The following is a 22,545-nucleotide window of genomic DNA, read 5'->3' as shown; positions in this document are numbered from 1 at the left end:
TATATTGCTAAATTTAGTTTAATTTTTAAAACTAATCTACTTTGTCATTTAATATTACGGTCTAGTGATATTCATTTTCATTAGTAAATGAGAAATTTTAAATTCGATACTCGCTAAATACAAAGTTGAATCACATTATCATAACAATCTCGTTATAAGACTTACCAAACCGGCCTAAAGTCATTGCGATTTGGCTGGCTGTTCCCTACAACTGCAGTGGCAGTTCTGTAGTAACCTCACATACCAAACCCAAAATCTAACTACTCCTTCTTCCTCTTTCTCTTTTTTTATCCATTTTTTTTCTATAATCTTTTACTTTCTTTCCTTCCCTTCAACTTTTGCTTTTTTCGCTTTTGTTTCCGTTGAAACCCCTCTCTCTCCCCTCTCTCTCTGTCTCTCTCTCGATGCAAAATCCTCCAACGTCTATATTGCTGACTGAACTTTAACTTCAAGATATTTCCCATCAAGCCCAACAAACACTCCCACCACCTCTCTCTCTGGAGAAAATTCACACCTCGAATTTTCCATCAACCTCGCTTGCCGGTAACAATGGCAGTTCTCGGAGAGACAACCGAAGCCTCAAACAACTCCCTCTCCCACAAGATCACCGCCAAAACCCCATTATTCAACCTCAAACTCTACGCTGTTATCGCCATCCTCGTCCTCTGCCTCCTCGCAGCCGCCCTTCTCATCTTCCTCTGCCTCCGCATAACTCGAGTCTCCCGAAAACGCAAGATGCGCGTGAAGCACAGCTCCGGCTCAATCCCCCTAGTCTCCAAGGAGATCGCCGAGATCAAGGAACCGAGTCCACGCGCCGCCGACAATGGCGAGAGAAAAATGGGAAATGAAAAGTTGAAGGAAGCTCCGCTGGAGGTGACGGAGATTGTTGACATCGAAAGAGGGAAAGGGAACCGGAGCGGGTTGGAAAGTGACGGGTCGGGCCCGCATAACATCGGGTGGGGCCGGTGGTACAGCTTGAAGGAGCTGGAGATCGCGACACGCGGGTTTTCTCCACAGAACGTGATTGGAGAAGGAGGATACGGCATCGTCTACAGCGGCGAGCTGCAGGACGGCTCTGTCGTGGCCGTCAAGAACCTTCTGAACAACAAGTACGTGAATTTTATTACTTAGTGTAAAAACTATTATTTCCATTTTTTTTATTTCATGAAATTATTTTCTGTGCAAACAATTAAATAAATAGGGGATTAGTTAAGGAAAATGAGTGTCTTGTTATTTTTATGATTAGGATTTAGATCCAATCCAAGCGCCTTTTAAGCTCTGTACTCAATAATGTTTTTTGAATGAGGATTCTTTGTGAAAATTCTGAGGATTCTCAAATCGTGCATCGTGTGGTTATAAATCATTTTAAATATGTTTATTTAAAATTATATATGAACAGTAACTCGATTTGAGGATCTCAGGATCCTCACAAGAGAATTCATATTCATGTTTTTCGCGGTCAACAGTTAATAATTATTTTTATGGTATATTTGTTTTTTCAAATATATTTAATTTAAAATCTCTAAGCTCAAGCGGCATTAAGAAGCGGTGGTGGTCCTTGTGGCTTAAAACTTACGTCCAAAGATGTGTTTATTTATGTCAGTTGCACAACAGTACGTGCGTACATTGTTATATGTAAGTTTCGTGCTGATGGAGATAAAGTCACAACGGGAAGTTATTAGAACATTTCTTTTGAAGATGTCAAATTTTAAATATAAAATTTAAATTTGACAGCTTATGTGGTACTTTAACAACTTTTAAATTTTGCTTTCTACTCGATATGTCAAATTTTAAATATAAACTAAAAATTCATATTTATTTTCTTTGCATTGATAATGAAAGAAAATGAAATAAATGGTATAAATATATTTAAACATTGCATTGGTAATGGAAAGAAACAAAAAGGCAGTACTTTGAACTAACAAAACTTAAATAAAATAATTAAGTAAAATAAATTTGAAGTTGCTGTCAAATTTGGCAGCAAGATGAGAGATATGTCATTTCATGTCATGCCACATCAAATTTGGCTTCTCGCTTGGAAAACATTGTTGTTGTCATTTTTTATCAGTATTGCTGATTTGGACATTTTGATATTTCCTTGGAGATGCTCTTATGGTGGTATTTCAAGCTAATCGTACACTAATATCTATTTCATATTTTTGTAAAAGAATGTATGATTGACTTGAAATATTGTTACAATAATATTTTATTAACTAAATTTGTTGTCTTTTTATTTGTCATAAACTAAATTTGTTAAAAAAGGAGAAACGGAAACAACTCCGTTATTTTGCTTTTCTTTTTCTTTTTATGTGTGAGTTCTGGGTGTATATAATATTTTATTTTTTAATTATTCTCTATGTAGTATGTCACATCAAAAATATAGACGTTGTTTTGCATGTAATTTATATAATATACTTTTTGAACTTGTAAAATAATATTAATAATCACAGTTTGTAGACCAGAGTTTGAATGACATGCTTATCTTTTGATAAAAAAAAAAGTAAAAGAGACTCCCTTTGTGCTTTTCTCAATTTTATTCTTCCTTTTTTTTTTTTTATTAGTTATATTCCAATACAAATTATGACCTGTTACCTTTTTGCTTTCTAGACTTCCAATGTCTCATTGCTTTGTCTGATCTTTACACGAAATTTGTTTTCACTTTTGATTGACCAAACATTACTTTGTCATCGTCATATCCTGGTTTTTGGATTTGGATCCTTATGAATCCTCGTTGTGAGGATCCTAGGATCAAGTCATTGTAGTCATTCACCACATATTATGCGGTCACGAATCATTTGAATTTTTAATCTTATCTACATGACATAATAATTTATGACCATAGAATTTGTAGTGAACAGGCTGCGATAACTTGATCTCTAAGATCCTCACAATGAGGATCCGGAGAGGATCCAAATCCCTAGTGTTATATATGTGGGTTAGAGCAATTTGCTTAGGTAGTGTCTGCACTTTTGCATTCGAATTCGAATTTCTCTCCTCGTAAGTTAGAAGTAGGTTAGAATATTGCTTAGAAAAAACATATGCTGATGTTAATGCATATACCGAAGAAAGCTAATAGGAGCAAGAGGAAAAACAGTTGCCTGTAAAATTATATATAGAGTGACTTTTCCTCGTCTGCTGATTTGAATTCCGTATTGGTATTATATTTTTGTCAACTCGAAACTCATCGCTGCTTGTCATATGATGCATAGGGGTCAGGCAGAGAACGAGTTTAAGGTGGAAGTCGAAGCCATTGGGAAAGTAAAGCATAAGAACTTGGTGGGTCTAATTGGTTATTGTGCAGAAGGTGCTCAAAGGTAAAACTCCATTATCTTATCCTTTAGGTGAACTGAGATCGATGAACCTCTTTTCTCCTCTAACATGCCCATTGGGACTTTTATTGATCTGCAGGATGCTTGTGTACGAGTACATTGACAACGGCAACTTGGAGCAATGGTTGCACGGCGATGTTGGGCCTGTCAGCCCTCTGACCTGGGATATTCGTATGAAAATCGCCATCGGGACAGCAAAAGGGTGAGATAGTTTTGTTTCTCCTTGTTCGTTTCACTTGTTCTTCCTTTCTTTTTAAATAAAAGAAAGTGAATCTAACATGAAGGTTAATTAATCTAGTAGTCGTACAACGAAAACGTGTAAAAGATTGTGCTGTGTTTGTCACTCTCGTGATTTCCTTTATATCGCTACGAGAATACTTTTCATCCTTATGATTCTTGTTTCTCTGACAGGCTGGCCTATTTGCATGAAGGGTTAGAACCCAAGGTGGTGCACCGTGATATAAAATCCAGTAACATTCTTCTGGATAGAAAGTGGAACGCAAAAGTATCAGATTTTGGTCTGGCCAAGCTCTTAGGATCGGAGGCAAGCTATGTGACTACACGCGTTATGGGGACATTCGGGTTAGTTAATTCTCAAATCCTAATGATAACTACCATGATGCATTATCAAGGCTGTGTTATAGTGATTCTTTGCTATAATTTTCTGTAGATATGTAGCTCCAGAATATGCAAGCACAGGTATGCTTAACGAGGGGAGTGATGTATATAGTTTCGGAGTTCTACTAATGGAGATAATTACAGGAAGAAACCCAATTGACTATTCCAAACCAGCAGGAGAGGTAAAACTAATTTCTCCTCTTCTTCGGTTCTTCCTATAGAAGCATTGCATCAGTATCGTAACTGTTTACAGTTGCTGTATATCAGATGAACCTGGTTGATTGGTTTAAAGGAATGATCCAAAGTCGCCGTGGAGAGGATGTTCTTGATCCTCTGATTGCAGTTCAGCCCCCTCCAAGAGCTATGAAGCGAGTATTGCTGGTTTGTCTCCGATGTATAGATCTAGATGTCCATAAGCGACCGAAAATGGGGCAAATTGTTCATATGCTTGAGGCAGATGACTTCCCTTTTCGTTCAGTAAGTCCTTGTGTTCAGTACTTTGTAGATGCACTGCAGATAACTCGTATCCTATTTTCAACAAGTTTCTTGCCAGATTGTTATTTGTTCAACATTAAGACCACGGAAGCACCATCATCCCTTCAATTTATGTTTTTCTGCAATTTCCGCTTCCTCAGTTTTCTGTTTATGTTTGCAGGAAACTCGATCAGCTCGATAAAAATCCTTTCCCTTTCCCGTGCAGCTGCATCCAGTAATGTTCAATATACATCCAAGTATGCCGGGGGTAGTAACAAAGATTGAGGTGGAGATGATAAATTTTTTGGTCGATAAATAGCAGTTCCTGAGGCGCCATGCGCACAATGATCCTCCATTAGTATATACAGAAAAGAACTTACAAGCATTGAATGTGTGCGTATATAAATTTCTAATTTCTCTTTCCTGGTCTGATAGATTCTGTTGATATGTTCAGCACCATACTTATAGATGAGCTTGTAAATATGTACTTATATGGTATTTTAATATGTAGCAGCCTCTCCATAAATAGGGGTAAGGCTAGCCGACATTCACCTCTCCCAGACCCTGCGTAAAGCGGGAGCCTTGTGCACTGGGTACGACCTTTTATGGTATTTTAATATGTAAGGTCCGTTAAGAATCTTCATTTCCTTATCAGTTTCAGATGAAATCCGAGAACCTTTTAATAAATGTAGTTTGAGTATAGTAGCTTTTGGGACGGACTTCAGGGATTCCGAGTCTCTCCATTTAGCATCCCTGTGCATTCAGAAGTACTCTGAAAGACAACCCAAATATTGTTGCTCCCTGCTGCTATCTGCGGTCACCAACATTGCAAGGCAGTGCCTCTGTTGGTTCCATGCATAATTATTGGTACCATGACTTGCCGTTCATGTCATTGTTTGTTGCATTATTTACCTACCGACGGATCAGTGTCCACAAAGGAACAAGGGAGCAGACAAACTCTAGTAGAACGTTATTGCGTTGCAAGCAAGGAAGAAGGGTACCCATGAGGGGGCTGGCCAGTGGCAACAGTACTAGACAATGTTAGCCAATCTTTACTCGAAAACGCTTAAGCTGTCCGGGAATTGATCAAGTGCAGATCCATCCTTCACGCGGCGGATGATGATTAATGTAACAATAGTCACCATCATCGTGTGGTTTACAAAATATGTTTAAGTAAATAATCTCTCTAGCATCATCTATATAATTTAAACTGTTCAAGTGCGGTTAGATATTCTACTAAATATTTTTGACATTTTGCAATTAGACAGCCTAAATTCAGCAATTTTGTGGGAGCATTACAGGCAACTTTTCAATGCTATTATATTCCCACTACTAATCTTAATCCTATTGGACAAGGATTGTCTATCCTCCCACTTCCCGTGTCCTCCTGTTTGTGTGGTCATGGTTAAGTCACGTCATCATTTTATATTACTATTCATTTTTGTCTTATTATCTTTATAAAAAAAAAATATAAAATGACGTGGCTTAGCCGTGACCACACAAAACAGAAGAGCACGAAAAATGGGAGGGCAGACAATCCTTGTCCGAATTTGAAAACTTAGAACCGTCCCTGGTGGGACAGCACAACAACAACAAGAACATGCATTGCAAATTAATGGTAAATGTGACATGAACAAAAATAACTACATTTTAGATGGAAAATTAAATGACATACCTATTATTGAATTTGTGAGTTTTGTATGTGTGTCATATTAACACATTAACAAAGTTATCGATAAAAATTCTAAAACAGAACCACATTAATGTTTCGCTGCAAGTCATGAAACAAATTCATCGATTTTCAAACTTAATGATCAAAATGACATTATATTTGGATGAGAGAAATAAACTTGAATTTTGGATAAAAGTCAAAATTTATAAATTGACATACACGAATTCCATTGTTTGGATTTATTTATAAACATAGAAATTTAGAATTTCTATGTAAAAAAAAAAACCCTTGGAATATGGAATCTCCAATTCCAAGTTTAAATTCTATGTAAATAGGTATTATTTTCCAAATTTTATGATTAAGAGTTTAAAAATAACAAATTTCGTATTCAATTGCTTTGTTTTTATAGATTAACCAAACAAAAAATTTTAAAATTTAAAAAAAATAAAATTATATCATTTCAATCTCTATCATTTTAAAATTCCTTAAAACAACTTTAAATTTCTTTTTCCGAATTTACTGATAGTCAATTCAAATACTTTAAATAAAAATCCTGATTAAAAAAATAAATTTCACACATGGGTAGTCCACGTGTCCTCCTGCAGTACATAGAGTATTGAAAATCCCACACTGATCTAGATTAAGATTCTCTCTCTTAATCTTTCTATTTCCTTTCATCATCTTCTCTCACATTTTTTTTATTTTATCTTTCTTTTGTAATAAAAAAATTAATATAAGATGTTGACGTGGCTTAACCGTGACCGTTTAAATAGGAGGGAAGGGAAGGAGAGGAAAAAAAAAGAAGAAAGAATCCTATTCCCACTAATCATTCGAATGATGTATTCAATTAGGAATTTGAGAAATTTTAGTGGATTTATAAATTGATGAGCTTTTATGGAATTTAACTAATTTGTAGAGATTTCATATAAAAATTTGATTCAATTCCCACTAAATCTTATGGGAAGATGTGAGATTTGTAGATGTTTAAAATACACTATAAAATATCTCAAATTCTCTCAAATTCCTTAACTTTTTTAAATTCTTTAAATTCAAATTCTAATTGAATACATCTGAAATATTATAAATTTCTTTAAAATTTTAATTAATGCACCTAAATTTCTAAAGATTTTAAACTATCTTAAAATCTTTATCGGATAAAGATTAAATTTCAAAGAATTTAAAATTCCGATTAAACACCTAGATTCGTTTAAAAATTAAAATCCGTCAAAGAATACACCTCTTTTTTTTTTTTTCCTTCGCCCCAAAAAGCTCCCGATTCTCGGATCACCCAAATCCCAGTATGGTCACAGGTACCGGCTCCAAAAAGCGGCATCGCGCCGTACAGCCCGCCAGCTCAGCCGCCGGCAGCAGTTCCAGCCGCCCTTGCGCCGCCGTCATCATCGGCTCCGTTGCCAGAAGACCCACCCATCCCGACCCAATCCCGAGCCCGACTCTGAAACCCGACCCCACCAACCCCTACTCCTTCGACGACCCTTCCTCCGCCGACGTCATTCTCCGCCTCTTCGTCGACCCCTCGCCTTTAGACCCCTCCGCGACGTCATTGTCTCTATCCCCCGCCACCACCCAGCCTCAAGACGACGTCGTTCTCCACCTCCACGCCCACGCCCTCTTCCGCTGCAAGTACTTCGCAGCCCTCTTGTCGGACCGATGGCAGCACCCCGACTCCCAAGACGACGCCGTTCGCAAGATCAACCTCCGTGTCCCACTGACCCCCGGCGCCATGGAGGCCCGCATTTCCCTCCTCCAACTCCTCTACACCCCAGACCTTGCCTCCGCCATAACCACCGTGTCGACGGCGCTCGACCTTCTCCCCGTGGCTTCGGAGCTTATCTTCGATGATTGCGTACGATTCTGCCTTCGATTCCTGGAGGCCGTCCCTTGGACCCAAGACGATGAAGCTCGAGTGCTCGCTCTAATCCCTCATCTGAGCGAAGACGAATCCAAAGACCTCATCGCTAGGATTTCTGGATGCCCCGATTCGAGCGAGGAGATGCTGTACGGTCTCATCCTCGCCGTGACCCACAACCAGAACATGGCGTACGTCAAGGCCTTCGTCGCGAAGCTGCTCCGGGATTTCGGGTCTAGAGACCTGGTCGAGCGGGTTCTGGATCGGGCGTTTCAGACCACCTTCAAGGTCGTCAAGGAGTCCATGGAGGAGTACATGAGTCCCGGAGTCCGTGGCGACCATGACGAGACCGAGGCCATCCAGAGGCTCAACCTCCACACGGCATTGACCCATGGGAAGCACCTGGTGTGGCTCGTGGAGAGGATGATCGAGCTCCGAGTCGCTGACTCGGCAGTCAAGGAGTGGAGCGAGCAGCCTGCTTTCACTGCCGATTTGCAGAGGGCTTTTCAGGACGATGCGTGGAGGAATATTGTGCCGGGGCTACCTAGCGTCTTGCTTCGCTGCACTTCAAGGCTTGCCAATGCCGTCGCCTCTGGAACCATTTTGGTTGCTGCTCAGGTATTATTCCCATGTCATCTTTCTTGCTAGAGTAGCTGAATATCATGTAATTGAAGTTCTTTGTTGGAATACAGAGGTCGTTCTGTTAGTTGTACATTTGGCCATTGATATGTTCATATGGTGCATTGCACGATTGGACTAGTGGAAGCCACAATTTTGATGGGACCTGTTCAACATAGGAACTTTTCTGTTTATGTTCTTGCGGTAGTTTTCAAATTAATGGTAAGTTGAACAACGTTAGAGTTTGAGGACGGAAAGGGAGCAGAACGGTAGTTTTCAAATTATGTTTTCACGGCATGTGGGAGCTAATACAATTTGATGTTGGGTTTCTTCAAACATTTCGAAAGTGGGATTATTGAGTGAAATCTTAATGGGCTGTTTATATTTCTGCTGAACTCCTGAACTGTGAATCTTATGGCATTGACAGAACCAGCAGACACTATAGTCTTCAAAGGGTTACGTTTTAGTATGTTTGGATTTAGGGAAATAGAAAGGAAGAAGAAGGGTGTGGAGGGATACTTGAAATGTTTTCTTTTTCGTTTGTATGGTCAAATGTAGAGAGGAATGGAGAAATTAGATTAGTCTTAAATCCTTAATTTTAGGTCATTTTTGTCTTATAAATGAGATTTATGTGTTGTTCGATTTTAAATTTTTTGAAGATGCCCGTGGTTGAAGTCTTGAAAGCTTTCTCTCCATTATGTCCTAGTTCCTATCCGGCCTAAAAACAAAATTGAATAAAACACTCATTTGCTTTCTCTCATATTTATTCGCTTCTCTTCTAGCGTAAAATACATTGTAAGTTGCTTCTTACTAAGTGTGTATGGGCAAGAACTATGCTGTTCTGTTTTCGTTCGTGGGTGATTATCTCCAAATGGAGCAGCAGTTATGTTTTCCTTTGATTTTTGTTTTTTTTCCCAAATGCTTTACAGTAAGGTGTTTCCAACTTTTTAACATCCGAACACGTGGATAATGCTGCTTGGTTAACAACACAATGTAACCGATCTTACTCTCGTTCTTGTTTCTTTGGTGTCCAGGGGATTACAAAAGTTTTTATTTTCCCTTTTCTGTTTCAAAACCCGTGGCCCAGACAGATCAACCTAATGGTCCTAACCTAAGGCTGATTGTTTATAATGTTTTTTTTCAGGTTCGGAAGAAGCTTGTCAAAGATTGGCTTCCAGTTCTGATTGTTTGTAAAGATACCAATGCTTCCCCTCTGACATCTAGTAACAAACCACTGTACTTGGATCTGGAAGAGACATTCCTCAGAATAATCTCGACACTGCCCATGTCCGATTCACAGGAGTTGCTGCAGCAGTGCCTCAGCTTCTCTACCCGGAACGTGGACTGTCCTCACCTGGTCACTGCGTTCAACACCTGGTTCCGCCGTGCGACTCATTCCCCTCAACGTGAGAATCTTTGTTAAAATCGCTTGGCAAAGTCGCTTCACCCGCAAGCTCAGAATCTTTTGTAAGAATCACTTGTGCATATTAGCTTGTCGTGGAGAGCCAAAACTTGCACCAGGTATATATAACTTGCTTTTGATAGATTAACGGTGATCAGAGCTGGAGTGGATGGATAACTGGATCCTGACAAAATATCTGATCTCGTAGGAAAATTTCTCATCTGTTAGGCTGATTATCACTTTGGTACAAATAATGTGAATGAGATTTCGTGTTGCACTCGTTAGTTCGCTAACTTTGAGCCGAATCTGGTTGTTATGAACCTACTACATTCTGATGTGTATTCGCGTGCCGGAAATATGCACGCGAGATAAAGCCCGGAAAGGCTGGACGGCTTGTAACAATATCGTGCTTCTTCATTACTTTTAGAAGGGTATTGGGATATGTCAAGAAAACCACTGACATGGGATTGTTAGGGAGTTGAACAGTGTGAGGCTAAAAAAACAACCAGGGGAAATGAAATATTGCAGTAGAATTACAGTAGCCGGCGTCTAAAGTTGCGGGTGGTGCCTTGGTAGGTTCGTACGAGCAACCCGACTCCTAGCCCTACTCCAACGCAGATGCTCATGCCGATCCCGACACCCACTCTCACACCGGCATTGAACCATGAAAGCTCACCGTCTTCACCTTCTAAATAGGTCCCGGAGTAGAAGTGGTTTTCTCCGTTGTCCGGTTTGTAGTCCGAGTACTCCGACTCCTGCCAAGTTCAAACAAAACGAAATGCTCAAATCAAGAAAAGTTGAAATGAGTAACTAACCAGATTGACAGCTAAAACTAAATAACCAGAGTACCTAGTAATTGAAGAGAAGAAAGGTTCTATAAAATGCTACTATCTCGTTAACAACAGTAAGAAAAGATTCAGACTGAACTAGACCGTCGTCAAAAACCCTCAGGGCTCGTTTCGTGCCAACGATTGGATTGAATTGGAATGGATAAATCGCACATTCAATGTATGTTGAATGTTAATGGATGCATTCTATTCCATGTATGACTAATCCATCTTCTACCTTCAACGCAGACAACATTTCTAAGTTGGAATCCATTTCTGAGTTTTAACATACGCTAAATCTGGTTGGTAATCCATTCCGGTCGAATCCTAGACACCAAAGGAGGCCTTAAAACGAGAGCATGTTACAAAGATGTTTAACAGAGACGGAATGATTTTCTTTTAGTAGAAACAAACCACCGTGCTGCACAGAAGGGTTTCAAAAAGAACCAATGAATTCAGTCCTGCCGGTATGCATGATACGCAATATGACCTCGCAGACAAGTAAACAAGAGAGAATTTCAGTGTACTTTGAGGTACTAGATTTGCATTGTCTTATCACCTAACATAGTAGCCGTTCCTTTTGATAGATTCTTGATTGATCAGCAAAAAGCACAGGAATATCATATATCTCTAACATAAACAACTCGAGAACATATACGATGATAAAATGAGTTTTGTTCTGTTGACCTTTAGCTTCACAACATGAGCCTGTGCCGCTACAACAATTCATTATCTAGCCAGTGGATCTAACACGCAACAATTTACGTACTTTTTCGGTGCTTATGCAATAAGAAAGTTTCACAGGTGAATCGCTGGATCACCGAGCAATAAGCAGAGTGGCATTGGCATCAGACATGGCCGTGGGTAGCAAGGCAACTCAAACTCAAACATGAAATACATAAAGCATGAAAAACACAGAGTCGAAAGTAGGTACCTGAAAAGCGAACCTATGAGGATTGTTTTTCGGGTCTTCAGTTGCCTCATACTCCGGTATGGAATCCAGCAACCCTTTCCTCACATGCCTCTTGCAAAGACCGAGCTGTAAAGTCTTCGTTAAAATTATTGGAGTGCCCGAGAAGGACCCGGCAATGTATACCTCAATCGAAGGCGAAGCAGACTCTGGCCCCATAAATTGCCTTCCTTTAAAGAAGCCAGTGCTTGCAACTATATCTGATTCACAACTCATGCTCCATCTCTGACCATGATGATCTGTTTCCGCAACGAAACCATTACTATTACACAGTTCTAGAACGCCAGATAAGACCACAACGTCTTTGTCCAAAACCTCAAACTTCACACTTCCAGTCATCCTTATGCTGTCAGTGCTCACAAATGTGGCTTCTTCGGACTTCTTATCTAACCTATCCCTTCTAAGAAGGGTTGTCGCCCCATCTGAATAGATGCTAGTTCTAACACCATTGACTTCAAGAAGGGTATCAGGATCCAATGGAATGTGATTTACTGTGAGGAACTCCGGAGCGGAATCATCAATCTCACATTTGCTAATTCTGACATAAAAGACTCTTACATCAAGCCAGGGCAGTGAGACCTTGGATTGTCTCACAACCATGTGGCCATTTGATGCCTCATACAAATTTCCCATGATTCTCAACGTTTCAATTTTCCACGACCAAATCCTCCTTCCACCTCACTGCCTCAGTTGAGCAGATGAATGAAGATAGCCCATGTAGATGTAAACCCTCTGAGCATAAAGAACCTGCATCTATATCAACAAAATCAAATTAGCGAAAAGGCCGAGAAAAGTTATAACGAAATCAAAGTAAAGCAATATATGCAACATGGAAACAACAGAAACCCGACTGACCAGTGAAAAGAGAAATTTACTCGAAACGAAAAAAGTTTCTGTTTGTGAGAGAAGAAAAGAGCAAAACCAGTGACATAGAAGAACCCAACTCCCAAGAATAAAACCATTTTCCAGAAGGATATAGAGGAAGCAGAAAGAAAAAAAGTTCTTGTTCCGCAAAAAGTCACCATAAAAGCTATTTTTTCTGCAAGAAATCATCAAAACAAGGAGACTGATTTTTTTATAGTAACAGAAGCACAGAACCAACCTATAAGCAAGTTTTTCTGCAAGAACTCAACTGAGGAACAAAAAGCTATTGATCACAGAGCGAGAGGAGCAGGAAGAAGAAAACAAACCAAAGCAAAAACAAAAGGATAAAACAGAAAGGATAAGATGGGCAAAAAAAATTGCAAAAAAAACCAGAAGTCTTAAAACATTGGAGAAAATTGAGAAATTCTTTGGGTTTCAGGTTTAGTCAAAAATCACATCGAAATCAAAACGAGATTCATACAAAGAGATGCAGACAAAGCCAAAGGATTGAACGTTGAAACTTACACGCAGTAGCAGCAGAGAAATAAAGCTAAAAGCTTGCTACAAGTGGAAGATTTATTCCCTTCTTTCTACTTCAAAAAAAAAAAATGCTGAACAGAAATTAAGACCAACCCAAGTTGTGAAATTTGAGAAAGAACAATGGGTTTCTCTTAATTTTAGTTTTGGTTTTGTAAATTGGGGATTTGGGATTGATAAGACCAGTGTTTGTTTATCAGAAGTGGGGTCGGTATGTATTTAATATTTCCTCAGATGATGAGATCTTATCCTGGAAGAAAAGAGGGAGAGAGAAAGCAAGCACTCTGGTTCACAAGTGCTAACGTAATGAAAGGGACGTCCAGGGCTAATTTTTTATTTGTGAATCTGTTGGAGGATCTTCTAATATCCAAATGATGAAAAAAAACAACCATAGGCTACTTGGATTTCCACATCTTTTTCTTGCAAGCTTTAAGTGGCTTCAATCCATTCAATTAAATCGGCGATTGTTTGGTACAAAAACGCACTAAATAATTATCTCACCTTATATATTCATATTCGATGTCTAATAAACGAAATAAACGAGGCTGCTAGGCATGCTACATTATTGCACCAATACAAGTAGCTCTTCTCTAATAGAAATATGACTCACCAATACAATTAGCTCTCCTCCATGAGAGTGGTGTTACACAATACATTTCTTTGATACAAATGCAAGTTTAACCGTACGAATGAACTATCGAGTTCTGGCTATCTCACAATAAAATATAGCATTTTTAAGCATTTGCACACTCATTTCTTGCGCAAAAGCTACAATAGGTACATTTTCAATTGCAGGAAATGTTTACTTGTCAAACTTATAAACCGACGAAGAACATTTTCCTAAGTACATAAAGTGAGTTTATGCATTAAGGTTTGTGGATGTAGTGATCAAACCTTTGTTTTCAAACATTCGGCCGAATCTAACCAATGGTCAAAAATTGCCCACTTGCTAATTGTACATCTATCTTGTCAAATTGAAATTACAAACCCACCCATCACCGTGGATTAGGATTTCGTGATAAGTCACCTTTACCTGTGGGCTCCTCTAACCATATTTCTTGTGGCCAGCCTCCCATGACATGTTGCTTTGCCACGTGAGCGCTCATATCTTTCAGTCTTTTTTCTCCCAAAAGAGAAAAATCTCTAGGTGACACGATGATCATAATATTCAATCATTTACTTTTTGATTTGATATCTAGAGTGACGAATAAATAAATCTCTTTAACTAGTCACAATCCTTGATATCAAATACAACAGTAAGTAAGCATAAATTTTTTACCAGGAGAACGAGGCTCCCTTTTCTCGTTCTTATTTTGTGCTCGATTGAAGCGGATTGAATGCTCGCATTATATGCTGTGCACTTGATCACTTAATTGAGAAACATAAATTATGTGCAGAACGATAAAGGAAGATCACCAATATTGTAAAAAATGGGTCTATAAATAACATGCCACTACGTTTTGTTACCACCAATGATATCAACATATTTTCTCTATAAGCAATAGATGCAATGATCTAATATATAAGGTAAATTACATAAAACTACCTTAATTATTGGGTTATTAACAGTACCTTATCTTCGAATTTGTTGCAATGTCATACATTTCGCCAGTTGTCTGTCAATTCCTCTGTTAAAGGCTGACATGGCTTGAGGCGGGACCCACTTTCTATTAAAAAATTAATAAAATTATTATTAAAATAATAATTTACCATTTTTTTTTTAAAACCCTGATCCCGTCTTCCCCGACCCCCCTTCCCTGCACCCATCCTCCCGTCTTCCCCAAACCCACCGTGCACCCATCCTCCACCTCCTTCTCTGACTACCCCCTTCCTTCCATCGATCTGCACTTGGACACGTCGCACCCCAGCTACATCAGCAGCGTCGCGTTCGCCGTCGATTTCCAGACTCGGACTTCGTCACGGACTCGAACTCCTCAAGATCGTGGTGGTAGTTCCGAAGCTCCACGCCTCGATGCTGTAATTCGAACTCGGACTGCGGTCCGATTCCTAATTTGCGTTCAGGTCGACGTCGCCGTTTCGCGCCTCCGAGTGCAGATTGACAGAGGGAAGGGGGGTTGAGGGAGGGGATGGAGGAGGAGGTGGAGGATGGGTGCATGATGGGTTTGGGGAAGACGGGATCTAGGTTTTTTTTTTTTTTTTTTTTTAAATTTTTAATGGTAAATTATTATTTTATTAATTTTTTAATAAAACGTGGGCCCCATCTCAAGCCACGTCAGCATTTAACAGAGGAATTGACAGACAACTGACAGAAGGTATGACATTGCAACAAATTTGAAGATGAGATATGACATTGAAACTTTTTAAAACGAGGTATGAAACTGTTAATGACCCAATAATTAAGGTAGTTTTATATAATCTACCCTAATATATAGGGAACTTTAACGAAAAGCACCCGGTACTGTTCACTTTAACGAAAAACCACATTTTTTCACTAAAAAGTCAATCATGATACTATTCACTTTACCCTTTATTTTATCCTTATTATTAAAACTTAAAATTTTCAAGTCATTTTCATTAGTTTCCTTAATATGCTCGAAGGCCACTCTTTCCACCTTAACGGCGCATAATGAAAACAACTCTACCGTCACACTTCCAATGACCAAATAGAAGGCCCTCAACCCAAATAATTAATAAGCTCATGCATCACGTGTATCATTCCTATTGTTCTAGTTGATAGTCCATTGATTCTTCAAGCATTACATAGTACGCCATCACAATCAGTGTATACCACAGTTTAAGCAAAAACAAAATTGGTCACCGATATCGTTTATCAAATAGAAACTTATATGCCATTGGAGGAGAGCAGTACAGTACAACTTGAACGAACCGGGATGAGGTTGCCAGAAGGATATAGAGGAAGCAGAAAAAAAAAAAGTTTTTGTTCCGCAAAAACTCACCATAAAAGCTATTTTTTCTGCAAGAAATCATCAAAACAAAGAGACTGATTTTTTTATAGTAACAGAAGCACAGAACCAATCTATAAGCAAGTTTTTCTGCAAGAACTCAACTGAGGAACAAAAAGCTATTGATCACAGAGCAAGAGGAGCAGGAAGAAGAAAACAAACCAAAGCAAAAACAAAAGGATAAAACAGAAAGGATAAGATGGGCAAAAAAATTGGAAAAAAAACCAGAAGTCTTAAAATATTGAAGAAAATTGAGAAATTCTTTGGGTTTCAGGTTTAGTCAAAAATCACATCGAAATCAAAACGAGATTCATACAAAGAGATGCAGACAAAGCCAAAGGATTGAACGTTGAAACTTACAAGCAGTAGCGGCAGAGAAATAAAGCTAAAAGCTTGCTACAAGTGGAAGATTTATTCCCTTCTTTCTACTTCAAAAAAAAAAATGCTGAACAGAAATTAAGACCAACCCAAGTTGTCAAATTTGAGAAAGAACAATGGGTTTCTCTTAATTTTAGTTTTGGTTTTGTAAATTGGGGATTTGGGATTGAGAAGATCAGTGTTTGTTTATCAGAAGTGGGGTCGGTATGTATTTAATATTTCCTCAGATGATGAAATCTTATCCTGGAAGAAAAGAGGGAGAGAGAAAGCATGCACTCTGGTTCACAAGTGCTAACGTAATGAAGGGGGGACGTCCAGAGCTAATTTTTTATTTGTGAATCTGTTGGAGGATCTTCTAATATCCAATGATGAAAAAAATACAACCATAGGCTACTTGGATTTCTACATCTTTTTCTGCAAGCTTTAAGTGGCTTCAATCCATTCAATTAAATCGGCGTTTGTTTAGTATAAAAGCGCACTAAACAATTATCCCGCCTTATATATTCATATTCGATGTCTAATAAACGAAATAAACGAAGTTGCTAGGCATACTACATTATTGCACCAATACAAGTAGCTCTTCTCTAATAGAAATATGACTTACCAATACAAGTAGCTCTCCTCCATGAGAGTGGTGTTACACAATACATTTCTTTAATACAAATGCAATTTTAACCATACGAATGAACTATCGAGTTCTGGCTATCTCACAATGAAATATAGCATTTTTAGGCATTTGCACACTCATTTCTTGCAAAAGCTACAATAGTTACATTTTCAATCGCAGGAAATGTTTTCTTGTCAAACTTATAAACCGACTGAAGAACATTTTCCGAAGTACATAGAGTGAATTTATGCACTAAGGTTTGTGGATGTAGTGATCAAACCTTTGTTTTCAAACATTCGGCCGAAACTAATCAATGGTCAAAAATTGCCCACTTGCTAAGTGTACATCTATCTTGTCAAATTGAAATTACAAACCCACCCATCACTAGGGGTTGTTCGGTATGGGATCCCATACCGAAACCCTTGTCCCGATTTCCAAACCAAAATTTTAGGGAATTCCAATTTCAAAACCGATCCCAAACCAAATTTTCGGGAATCCCGAAATAGTTTCGGGATTTCGGGACAAATCGGGAATTCCGAAATGGTTTTGGGCTTTTGGACTAAAATTTGACATATTATGCTTTTGGGCTAAAATTCAACCTTTTATATTGAAAAATTGACATATAGGCAGATTCAATCTGCCAATTTGTTTCTACTAATCTGTGCACACAAATCTACCAATCAAATGGCAAGGCCCAATTAGTCTCTGCCTATTTGTTTCTGCCTATTCAAAAGCAATCTGCCAATCTGAAACGTTAATATGTGCTCGAGTAAACTAGTGCAATTATCTATAATCATGTCAGTCCCCAAAATTACGTCTAAAACGTTAATATATGCTTGAGTAAACTTCTGTACATATATAATATAAATATTATAGATAGATGTAAAGTTTTCTCAAGCAAATTGTAACTTATAATCTATCCATGTATCCATCTATCAATCTCCCGTGTTTATTCTGCATCTATGTATCCATCTATCAATCTTCTGTGATTTAAAAATTCTGCATATGTTCCACTATCTATCTTAGGGCTCCTTCCTGTATACGGTCCATCATCAATTTCCAATGTTCCTTCAGTATTTCAATTTTCACTATTGTAGGTAGATGATGTTCCCCTTAAAGATGTGCTCCTATATATTTAGAAATTAAATAATATATATATATATATATATTTTTTTTTTCGGTTCGGTTTGGGAATACCGAAATCCCAAAAACTTGAGACCGATTCCCGTACCGAAATTTCGGGATTGGTTCGGTATTGGATACCGAAATTTTCGGGAATTTCGGTTTAGGATTTTTTCGGTTTGGTTTCGGAAATTTTTCGATTCGGTTTGGGATTTTTGGGATTTTTTTCCGGCCATACCCATCACCATGGATTAGGATTTCATGATAAGTCGGCCTTTACCTGTGGGCTCCTCCAACCATATTTCTCGTGTCCAGCCTCCCATGACATGTTGCTTTGCCACGTGAGCGCTCATATCTTTCAGTCTTTTTTCTCCCAAAAGAGAAAAATCTCTAGGTGACACGATGATCATAATATTCAATCATTTACTTTTTGATTTGATATCAAGGGTGACAAATAAATAAATCTCTTTAATGTTTTAGTCATAATCCTTGATATCAAATACAACCGTAAGTAACCATATATTTTTTACCAGGAGAACGAGGCTCCCTTTTCTCGTTCTTATTTTGTGATCGATTGAAGCGGATTGAATGCTCGCATTTTATGCTGTGCACTTGATCACTTAATTGAGAAACATAAATTATGTGCAGAACGATAAAGGAAGATCACCAATATTGTAAAAAATGGGTTTATAAATAACATGTCACTACGTTTTGTTACCACTAATGATATCAACACATTTTCTCTATGAGCAATAGATGTGGTGATCTAATATATAGGGTAATTTACATAAAACTACCTCAATTATTGGGTTATTAACAGTTTCATGTCTTGTCTTTAAAAAGTTTCAATGTCATACCTTATCTTCGAATTTGTTGCAATGTCATACATTTCTTCAGTTGTCTGTCAATTCCTCTGTTAAAGGTTGACATGGCTTAAGGCAGGGTCCATTTTCTATTAAAAAATTAATAAAATTATTATTAAAATAATAATTTACCATTAAAAATTAAAAAAATAAAACCCAGATCTCGTCTTCCCTGACCCCCCCTTCCCTGCACCCATCCTCCCGTCTTCCCCAAACCCACCGCGCACTCATCCTCCACCTCCTTCTCTAACTACCCCCTTCCTTCCATCGATCTGCACTCGGACGCGTCGCACCCTAGCTGCATCAGCAATGTCGCGTCCGCGGTCGATTTCTAGACTCAGACTTCATCACGAACTCGAACTCCTCAAGACAGCGGTGGTAGTTCCGAAGCTCCATGCCCCGGCGCTGTAATTCGGACGCGGACTGCATTCCGATTCCTAGTCTGCGTCCGGGTCGACATCACCGTTTCGCGCCTCTGGGTGCAGATCGACAGAGGGAAAAGGGTTGAGGGAGGGGACGAAGGAGGAGGTGGAGGATGGGTGCGGAGGAGAAGGTGGAGGATGGGTGCGCGATGGGTTTAGGGAAGACAGGATTTGGGTTTTTTTTTTTTTAATGGTAAATTATTATTTTATTTATTTTTTAATAGAAAGTAGGCCCCACCTCAAGCCGCATTTAACAGAGAAATTGACAAACAACTAACGGAAGATATGACATTGCAACAAATTCGAAGATAAGGTATGACATTGAAATTTTTTAAAGACGAGGTATAAAACTGTTAATGACCTAGTAGTTAAGGTAATTTTATGTAATTTACCCTAATATATATGCTCGAAGGCCACTCTTTCCGCCTTAACGGCGCATAATGAAAACAACTCTGCCGTCACACTTCCACTGACCAAATAGAAGGCCCTCAACCCAAATAATTAATAAGCTCATGCATCACATGTATCATTCCTATTGTTCTAGTTGATAGTCCATTGATTCTTCAGGCCAAGCATTACATAGTACGCCATCACAATCAGTGTATACCACAGTTTAAGCAAAAACAAAATTGGTCACTGATATCGTTTATCAAATAGAAACTTATATGCCATTGGAGGAGAGCAGTGCAGTACAACTTGAAAGAACCGGGATGAGGTTGCCTGGTTAAATTTGGGTCACACTCAGCTTCGGTCGAGAAGCCCTATCCAAGAATAATTTATAATTAGCCAAGCTTGAACTCATTTAACAGAAATCATGCTATTGCTATTTACCAAATAAGCACAGGTGAAAGATCACACAATTGAAGTAAGTTTGAGTAGTTTGTGTGGAGGTGCTTTAACCCAGTCATTTGGTTTTATTGCAGAGTATTTGAACATAAACTTCACAGGTGATCATACTATGCAGTAATAGCAGAAAGAATAAGGTAATTAAGCAATTTGCATCATTCTAAACAGACAGTACAATAAGATATTCTTGTCCAACCATCATCGGTGGGGACATTTTGTACTTATAAATAACTGGCAACAATCAGAGAGTACAAGAGCCACTAATGTGGCTAGAACTTAGAACCACCTCGAAGAAAACCGATTTCCTAAACATCAGGGTGATCCCTAAGGGACTATCTCAATTCTCTCTATTAGTCATTGGTCACTTTGAAACCCATGAAGAGCTATTTGTTTGTAAACTCCTGATTTTAACTATCCCCAAGTCCTAAATTGAAGGATAGGCAAATCCCAAGTTTAGCGTCATTCAAACTACCCGAAATCACTTGCTAACACAAGCTGTATGATTGAACAAAAAACACAGAAAATGTCCTTGGCTGTCTACGTTAGAAAGGTATTGGAGTAAATATCAATGTGCACACTAACATGTAAACATTCAAGACAGTGAAACTATTTTTCAGGAACGTCTAGGGTCTTACACTATGCAATTGCCAGAAAGCAGTGGGAAAAGGAAAAGAACAAAGGATGGAGGAACCAATATGCAAGCCAAAGGTAAGTGGATATTGGTAATAAGCAATAGAATGAACACAAACAACGCTGTCACCTAAAATAGGCTTAAATTTCTCCATCCCTATCGACTTACAACCAGCCTTACATATTTATTTATGTATTATTTTCTTTTTGACAACCATATGTAGTGTATTAAATTACTCAAAATATCAATTATCAAATAACTCAAGCCTTAAACAGTAATCTAGTTGTTTCACATTCACATTACAAAATACACACAATAAGCACCCATGAAAAAAATATTTAGTTGCCAAAAAAAAAAAAAAAAAATCAATGCATCCATGTGGATCATTTATACCACAATAAGAAACTGCAATTCCATGCATTACTTATTTTGAAAACAAAAGAGCAGAATAAGATCGATTCTCAAAGGTACCGCTGAACAATCTAACAGAAGTTTAACAGCAGCAACTAAATAGCTGAACTAACTGAGCTGGCATAAGCTACGCAATACGGTGTCCAAAATGTCAAGACATGACTCGGAAGGGAAACCCTATGCACCGATTACCTCTTTTACAAGCCAGTGGGCCTTGTCACAACGGTGATGCAAGACCTATACCACGATGTAGAAAAAATGAGTCAGAAATAGGCACCCAAAGCATATAGAAGCGGTAATCAGTGCGCCACTAGAGAAGAAACGACTGGCTTAAGAGCTGCTTGTTAGTGACCAGAATGAATTAATCACATTTGTCCACTAGAAACTTAAAATTATTATCCAAATTTGACACCGATCCGAGTTTTGATTCTCGAAATGAATGACAGAAAAGACGGATAATGGAGAAAAGGGACAACTTTGTTGAGATTTAGCTCTTCATTTTGTCTACTCAACCATTCAAAAAAGCCAACAAATCCCAATTTATTTCACACAATAAACAAGTAGAAAACACTCCCTATACCTCATTACCGATATTGCTATACGTGCAACTAACAAAACAATTCAACAAGAAAAAATTCAGTGAAAAATAGAAAGATTGGGTAAGTGGGTTACCAAGAGAAAGGGAGCTCCAGCAGGTGGAATCGACGGCAATGTTGGATGTAAGCCGAGCAGAAGCAATGGCGCTGTGAAGCGGCATCATTGACTCCATGCATCCCAATACCGAAACGAATCTAAACACAATAACAATAACAGATATTTGTTAAAACTGGGTTTCAGAAGCCATAGTAATTGTGAAAATTGGAATGAGTGGGAGGGATTTGAGAAGACTGTACCTTGTAGCACAAGGAATTGTTCTGGTGGCGGAAGCAAACGGGGACGCCATGGCTGCCGGGTTTAAGGAGTTAAGGGAGGTTTGGGTGAGGGCTCTTGAGCGAGCTATGGACCTTGAGCCCGCCATTAGAGCTGATCTGCAGAAGGAAGCCATTTCTTGTTCGCAGGATATGGGGTTTGAACGAATCCGCAGGTCGAGGAAGCAGAGAGGCAGCCGACAGCTTCAACCCTACTCGTTTCTGAAGGCACCATTTTCTTGATTTGGGCCTTTC

General features: G+C 38.7%; 4 protein-coding genes across 11 annotated transcripts; 2 read left to right on the top strand and 2 right to left on the bottom strand.

Annotated features, from left to right (window-relative positions):
* Positions 1-265: 265 nt before the first annotated feature.
* On the top strand, positions 266-5,108 carry LOC126587815 (probable receptor-like serine/threonine-protein kinase At4g34500). The gene is made up of 7 exons (XM_050252888.1): positions 266-1,109; positions 3,210-3,314; positions 3,409-3,531; positions 3,741-3,911; positions 4,000-4,129; positions 4,215-4,424; positions 4,603-5,108. Exons 1-7 carry the CDS (start codon positions 550-552, stop codon positions 4,621-4,623), a joined length of 1,320 nt encoding a protein of 439 aa, XP_050108845.1. The 5' UTR covers positions 266-549; the 3' UTR covers positions 4,624-5,108.
* A 2,212-nt stretch (positions 5,109-7,320) lies between these two features.
* Positions 7,321-10,285, top strand: LOC126585583 (BTB/POZ domain-containing protein At1g63850-like). Its single transcript, XM_050250029.1, has 2 exons — positions 7,321-8,578; positions 9,723-10,285. The coding sequence occupies exons 1-2, from the start codon at positions 7,394-7,396 to the stop codon at positions 9,999-10,001; spliced, it is 1,464 nt and encodes a 487-aa protein (XP_050105986.1). The 5' UTR covers positions 7,321-7,393; the 3' UTR covers positions 10,002-10,285.
* Positions 10,286-10,373: 88 nt separating this feature from the next.
* Positions 10,374-16,686, bottom strand: LOC126585584 (uncharacterized protein At1g01500-like). 6 transcript variants are annotated; one of them, XM_050250030.1, is made up of 4 exons: positions 16,532-16,686; positions 13,167-13,234; positions 11,742-12,530; positions 10,374-10,735 (listed from the first exon to the last, which is right to left on the bottom strand). In XM_050250030.1, exons 3-4 carry the CDS (start codon positions 12,408-12,410, stop codon positions 10,514-10,516), a joined length of 891 nt encoding a protein of 296 aa, XP_050105987.1. In that variant the 5' UTR covers positions 12,411-12,530; positions 13,167-13,234; positions 16,532-16,686; the 3' UTR covers positions 10,374-10,513. The 6 variants fall into 6 exon arrangements, with proteins under 6 accessions (XP_050105987.1, XP_050105990.1, XP_050105989.1 ...); XM_050250033.1 differs by having other exon boundaries at positions 11,742-12,524; XM_050250032.1 differs by lacking the exon at positions 13,167-13,234 and having other exon boundaries at positions 16,463-16,686.
* LOC126585586 (protein NONRESPONDING TO OXYLIPINS 2, mitochondrial-like) lies at positions 15,796-22,515 on the bottom strand. 3 transcript variants are annotated; one of them, XM_050250040.1, is made up of 4 exons: positions 22,276-22,515; positions 22,055-22,173; positions 20,210-20,255; positions 15,796-16,035 (listed from the first exon to the last, which is right to left on the bottom strand). In XM_050250040.1, exons 1-3 carry the CDS (start codon positions 22,425-22,427, stop codon positions 20,236-20,238), a joined length of 291 nt encoding a protein of 96 aa, XP_050105997.1. In that variant the 5' UTR covers positions 22,428-22,515; the 3' UTR covers positions 15,796-16,035; positions 20,210-20,235. The 3 variants fall into 3 exon arrangements, with proteins under 3 accessions (XP_050105997.1, XP_050105996.1, XP_050105995.1); XM_050250039.1 differs by lacking the exon at positions 15,796-16,035 and adding an exon at positions 21,575-21,619 and having other exon boundaries at positions 19,965-20,255; positions 22,276-22,514; XM_050250038.1 differs by lacking the exon at positions 15,796-16,035 and having other exon boundaries at positions 19,965-20,255; positions 22,276-22,513.
* Positions 22,516-22,545: the final 30 nt, after the last annotated feature.

Source organism: Malus sylvestris, chromosome 10, assembly GCF_916048215.2.
Source record: "Malus sylvestris chromosome 10, drMalSylv7.2, whole genome shotgun sequence".
In the NCBI taxonomy this organism is placed as follows: Eukaryota; Viridiplantae; Streptophyta; class Magnoliopsida; order Rosales; family Rosaceae; genus Malus; species Malus sylvestris.
Note: the sequence above shows the minus strand (reverse complement) of the source record. Positions and strands in the feature narration are given on the sequence as shown.